Raw genomic sequence first — 6,000 nt, 5'->3', positions numbered from 1 at the left:
TTGAAGTGTCCACCCGGAAGTGAGTTACTGAGTAAAGATCTTTACTCTCCTATAAAAAAGAGCCAAAGGAGGATGGCAGCTGGTGAACCGCGGAGACGGTGACCCCGCAGGGCGGCACACGTCGGCGGAACCAAATAAAAATTCACCCCTCCTCCTCTTCTATGTTCTCGCGGCCTTTTCTAGCATTGCAAGTAGGCCATATTATGGATATTATGGTGATATTCCTCATCAGTAGAGTTTCGTGAGATGCGCAGGTCGTCTGCTATACCAGTGTTGCCAGACGACGGGTACATCTCACGAAACCACGCTACCCGATGATACGTGCATCAGAGTTGCGTTTTATACCAAGGAAGTTAAATTTCGTACCTACCGTTTTCATACACAGTTAATTTTGAGAAACTTTGAGGATGATGAGCACCTCCTTCCATGCAGTGTGCTGACAAGTGGAACGTGTTTTTTTTTAAATTTTATACCAGCGAAGCGCAGCAGCGTCCTATCCAGAGGCTCAGCCTCCGAGACGCCCGCTTGATTACCCGATCTCGGGGGAAACGTTCTGCGCATGCCTTCGCGCAGCAGGACCAGCTAAGCTATCAGCCTGCACGCTAATCTGTAGCGCTGTTGCAGGTCATTTTTGCAGATTTTCGAAGTGCTTAGAGCTGGCGGAGTTCGACATGAGCCCTAAGCCAGTGGCCATCGATTTCAACCGCGACCGCTTCCCGTTCTGCATTGTATGGACGCCGATACCATTGCTAACGTGAGTTCGTGGTTTCTCTTTTCATTTGTGGGGCGCAGGTGTGCGCAGCTTTCGCGTTTCGTTTTGACAGTTCAGTGCGGTTCTTCGGTTTTACAACGATCGGTGGTTGGGATATTGTCGCCGGTGTTAAATAAACCTGAATCGGTCAATCAAAGGCAGTTCCCGAAATTCAGTGGCTAATTAGTCGATACCTGCGTATGTTTCTTCGTGCTTGCTAGGCACGCGTAGCGTTATGATGCGAGCCGTGTAAGAAGACGTATTGTTTCGTGCCCTTGGAATTTACTGACGGAAGCACGACGATACGCATACGTTGTGAAGCATATTGCCTGAACTGTTCTTTCAAAGCCTTCCAAAGCATGTACTCTAAGCGGAGGCGTATGCCATAGCCATTGTATTTTATACGTTGACATAATCGTGGATGTTGCTTCACGATTTTTAGCCTTGAGGTACGGTACATTTGTGGCCTGGAACGAACACCCTACTTGCATTATGACTAGTGCTGTTATTAAATTTACTCCATATGCCTGTATAATGTAAATTTACACATTGTGGCGAGAGGAGTTGAATGAAATGGGCTGAATCGGACGGTAGTATGAGAGACTTGAGTGCCGCTTTGTTTTGTTTCTCGTAATTTGCAAATAATAGGCTTTAAGAGGAAGGCGCACAGAAAAGCATGAAGTAAATACTAAATTGCAGTAGGTTATGAGTGTTTTTCTGAAGTTATTCAAATTAAGCTGGGCATTTAGCAGCTGCCTTGAGCCCCAAAAGGTATTCAGTGGTGGCTTTGCATTGTTCTGACATCACTGATTTTGAAGACTGGCAGTGCAGTCCATGCAGCGCAAGTATAGCTGTATTAAGCCCGTCGTTATTTCAGCTGCACACCATGTTTCTCGCAGATATGGTACAAACTTTTTCATTTGAAGTCGTGTGCCATTGGTGTATTTGTCTTTGTGCAGATGGTTCTGCCCCTTGATTGGCCACATGGGCATCTGCACGTCCAATGGTGTTGTCCGGGACTTCGCAGGGCCCTATTTCGTGTCTGTAAGTAAGGCGTGGATGACGCGCGGACTCGCTCATGAGATGTGGACATCATTCATGATATGCGGTCTCCTTGCAGGAGGACAATATGGCCTTTGGCCGGCCTGCAAAGTAAGCAAGTAGCTACTAAAGCAAGAGCTGTTGAAGTGGCATGTGCCTGTTGCAGGTACTGGATGTTGGATCCCAGCCGTGCCAGGGATGGGGTGCAGGGCTGGGACCGGGCCGTTGCACAGGGTTCAGAGGAGTACAAAGGCCGCATGGTGGGTGCATAAACTCTGTGCTCTTATGCAAAACTTTTCATGGTTTGCTGTGCTTCCTTACGTTTTTTGAGGAGACTTTTGCGAAACGGAACACCAAAATTTTAAAGGGATGCTGAAGACAAATTGAAACTGGCCTGTATTGATAGCTTACCGCGTTCCAATGACAAAGATGCTGAAAACACGGCTTCTAAAGCTAGAAACAACAAGAAAGTGAAATACAGGTGTCCTCATCACCGGTCGACTTTAAGTAAACTGCGTGCGTCAGCACAGTTTTTTAGGCTAGGAACTACCGTGCAGTTCAAAACAGTGATTGTGGAGTCCTTTTTGGTGTAGACGTCACAATTTTTAATGGAATGCAGCAACAAATGCGGCTTTTGCTGCCGAGCGAATGTCAATATTGCTACAAAGCTCTGTAGTGCTGATCTTTATTAACAACAGAAAATGGACAGAATTGTCTTTGCTGTGTTCATTGTTTTCACAACAGCCTTTCTCAGACAATGCTCTAATAAAGATAAAGAGTGTCTTAAGAGTCCATTCCTTTTCTGCACAAAGTGTCACTACATTGCATTACATGAAGTAGTTAATTGTTGGTGTTTTACATCACGGATAAAAGCTGTAGTCTTTAATACATACTTGAATTTTTATGAGAGAAATCTGGTCCCGGCAAAGGACTGTAAGTCTTGTTCTACATGTTATCTTAGTATAAAAGAAGAAAACAAACTATTAACCTCGCACGCAAAGTTTTGTGCAGGGATCTTAGTACAAGATATACCACATCTGTGTACTAGAGTGATTTTATAACCATGCAGTTTCGCATCCTTCTGTGCAAAGATAAGTTCGAAGTGCAACTGAAAAAAACGCTTGGGAATTCTCATTTGCTCCTTGCTTTCCATGGTGGAGAGAAAAATGCCCGGACGAACGAAGCAAGAGGTGGAGGCACACCTTCGGTTTCCTTGATTTTTTTGTGCAGTTCTTGATCCCTTTTCCAACAGCAGGACTGCATATAGACTTCAAGTAAAAAGTCGACAAAGACACGACTGCTTACGTGTGAGAAGGTGTAAGCCCGCCCGCTCACTTTCTGAACACAGTCGCTGCGCACTGCGGTGTGGTGTAACCCAATGCCATGCAGCTGGCAGTTCTACCTCTGCATGGCTTTGCGTAGCCATCACCGCACCCCTTCTGATCTGCGTGTGAACTCCACGAAGGCAGTCGCCACCGCACTGCGGCCCGCGCTCCGCATTAAGGCGCTCCGCAATAGCTAATTGGTTAATGCCCGTATATGCAGAATTGGTCTTTCTCTACTTAACATTCATAGAACCCCCTAGGAGTCCTCATACCACTCCTGGCGCAATGGTGCAGCAGTGCGCCACTGCCCTGGAATGGCAGGTGCTGCCACCGGTGGAATTTGTGCGATCCAGGTTCTTCCCGAGCAACCTCTTGCGACAAATTATTAATTTAAGCGCCACCTGCCAGGTTGCATAGGACGCCATCTTTAATGGGTACCATCGAGTGTCACCACACACACACACTCAAATATGCAGAGAGAGAGAGAGAGAGAGATGGGTTTTTGTTCAGTAAGGCAAAATAAGGCTTGCACCTTAAAAAGACAGATGCAATGGCATGTAGCAAGTCTTTTTTTTTTTTTATGGTAAGGATGCATGCGTTGGCAATGGTATAAGATGTGGTGCGGTTCCCTCGTACTTGCTGCATGGCACGTAGCAACCAGCGGCTGAGCTAGGGTTTCCTGCATTTTTCTTCGTTGCCTACTGCATCTCGCATGTGCGCCTTGCTTTTGATGACCAGTGAGCCCTCGGTAAGTTATGGCCCCAGCTTTCTATTTTGTTCAGGAAGCACAAATTCAGCCAATAAACAACTTACTTTGTTACTTTCACAGCTTCATTAAATTTTAAAAGTACCTATACTACACACCTGGAGAGCACTTGTTGAGGTTAGGGTGAAATTGCCAGGTTTCCAGTATGGCCCCCCAGAATGTGTGTCCTCTCCACCATGGGAAGAATTGCAATGTTTCATACATAGCACTTGCTAAGAAAGCCCTGCTAGCAGTACGCTTGCAAAAATTGTCATTCCATGGTGCATCGTTCTTTGGTGGGAGGTATGACAAAAGTGTGCCAGTGTGTGACATGACATGCAAAATGTTGCAGCATGCTGTATTTAGACTCCACAACTGTGATTTCTTAGTCTGCCAAAATTGTAGTGTGTTCAATTAAAGGCGTGGCGGTTTAGAAGAGTTTTTTTTTTTTTTGCTTTGGACACACTGCAAGAGGGCTCTTCCTACTCTTGTGAAGCAAACAAATGGTGTACACATGCTATACTATTTCCCTGGCATGTCCAGTATGCAAGTTCATGTGGTGGGTGTGCTTGCAAACCTTTAAAAATGGTTTCCCTTGTATAGCATGGCACACAAATTTTTCTGCTTTATGCCATGTGATGGCTACAAGCAGTGACTATAACTGCTTAGTATATGCTGAAGCTGCAAGTACAGGAGCAAGTGTGCTTGTAGAAAAATTGCTTGCTATTCAGGGTTTGGCACTTGTCTGGAATGCAAAATGATTTTTCTTAGAAACTGCAGCTTTCATTGGAGACAGCAAGTTTATGGCACAGAAATGCTATGTTACAAACTTTTGCTAGAGCTTGCTTGTTTTTATAGTAACAGGGCAGTTGCATTTATGCAGACAGAATTTTAGCAAAATGCCTTCACGACCTCGCATTTATCCCTTTGTAGGACAGTGGGACTCGTGTTGTCCCACTTGCTTCAAGTGCTGGCAAATTGACAACAGCGCACTGCATACCATATTTTTAATTGCTGAATACTAACTACCCAGCTATCAAACCACCCAGCGTGTTTTTCTCTTTCGCTAACAGGCCTCCTTGGCGTTCTGTTTTTACAAGTGGCGGTGTGCAATTTTTGTGCGGCCCATATTGGCAGGAAGAATTTAATATGAAAAATGGTTGAGCTTTTGAACCTGTTTCTACAAGCTAACTGCTTCGTTACACTTGTCGAAGTAATTTTCAATTATATTGGAGGTTTTCGTATATGTCTCTAAGACAGGTACGGATATGTATCACACTAGAGGCCTTTTTAAGTAATCTTAAATACAAATATACACCCGTTCTTTCAAAAAAAAAAAAAAAAACCAGCGGTCAGAACAGCTTGAAAGTGATGCCGTTCAATTTCTAGAGCCACTGTGAGTGCAATTTTACCATAAAAATAAAAAAGTTCTTTAGTTATATTTAATTCATTTAATTATAAAGCTGTATCAGATGCATAATGTCCGTCATGCTGTAGAATCCACCTGCACAAACCGTATTGTTGTATCTCCCATACCTTTTCAAAGACCAATCTATTAATTTGAAACACATGATATATTCTTGTCATAGACAGCACAAATGTCACAAAAGAAAACTCTTAACAGCAGTTTTTATTCTTATTTACACAGTTTTGTACAAAAAACCGGCGCCCGCACGCTATTTCCATGCTTTTTAATATTCAGTGTATAGTAGTATAGTGCTTGATAAACATTCCTTTTGTGTATTTCATGCGTTCTCTTCGTGCCCTTTTAACCAGTCTCGTATCCACACCTGTTGGGGCAGCAACTGAAGAGGGTTGCTGTGCGCTGCACACTCGACACATTTAGCAGCGCTAAGCTTAACCTTGTCTGTGCAGCACAACCTGTTCTGTGACAACTGCCACTCGCACGTCGCCCGCTGCCTGAACCTGATGCAGTATAACGGCAGCACAGGGTGGAACATGGTCAAGTTGGCGCTCATGATGCCCCTGCATTCCACATACGTCAGGTGGGTGCTTGGTATCTCTGCGCAGCGCAAATTACGGTTCGTGTCAAAGTGTGCTCAAGGACTGCACAGGCCACTGATTTTGTTCAAAAAACAAATGTATATTTGCTATTCAGCCATGAGCAAGGCCACACG

The 6,000-nt window shown here is 44.5% G+C and overlaps 2 protein-coding genes across 2 annotated transcripts in view; one reads left to right on the top strand and one right to left on the bottom strand.

Moving 5' to 3' along the window:
• Positions 1–528: 528 nt before the first annotated feature.
• The window catches only part of LOC144119553 (transmembrane protein 222), a 6,340-nt gene continuing 868 nt past the window's right edge, over positions 529–6,000 (top strand). The window contains exons 1-5 of the mRNA XM_077652135.1: positions 529–754; positions 1,711–1,795; positions 1,872–1,903; positions 1,959–2,052; positions 5,738–5,904. Coding sequence (XP_077508261.1) covers positions 672–754; positions 1,711–1,795; positions 1,872–1,903; positions 1,959–2,052; positions 5,738–5,904 — 461 coding nt within the window. The 5' untranslated portion in view covers positions 529–671. The remainder of the gene's footprint in view (positions 755–1,710; positions 1,796–1,871; positions 1,904–1,958; positions 2,053–5,737; positions 5,905–6,000) is intronic.
• Vps11 (vacuolar protein sorting 11) overlaps positions 5,748–6,000 on the bottom strand; it is a 22,934-nt gene continuing 22,681 nt past the window's right edge. Inside the window, exon 24 of the mRNA XM_077653310.1 lies at positions 5,748–5,885. The gene's annotated coding sequence lies outside the window, so the exon portion shown is untranslated. The remainder of the gene's footprint in view (positions 5,886–6,000) is intronic.

This window comes from Amblyomma americanum, chromosome 2 (assembly GCF_052857255.1).
Source record: "Amblyomma americanum isolate KBUSLIRL-KWMA chromosome 2, ASM5285725v1, whole genome shotgun sequence".
NCBI lineage: Eukaryota > Metazoa > Arthropoda > Arachnida > Ixodida > Ixodidae > Amblyomma > Amblyomma americanum.
Note: the sequence above shows the minus strand (reverse complement) of the source record. Positions and strands in the feature narration are given on the sequence as shown.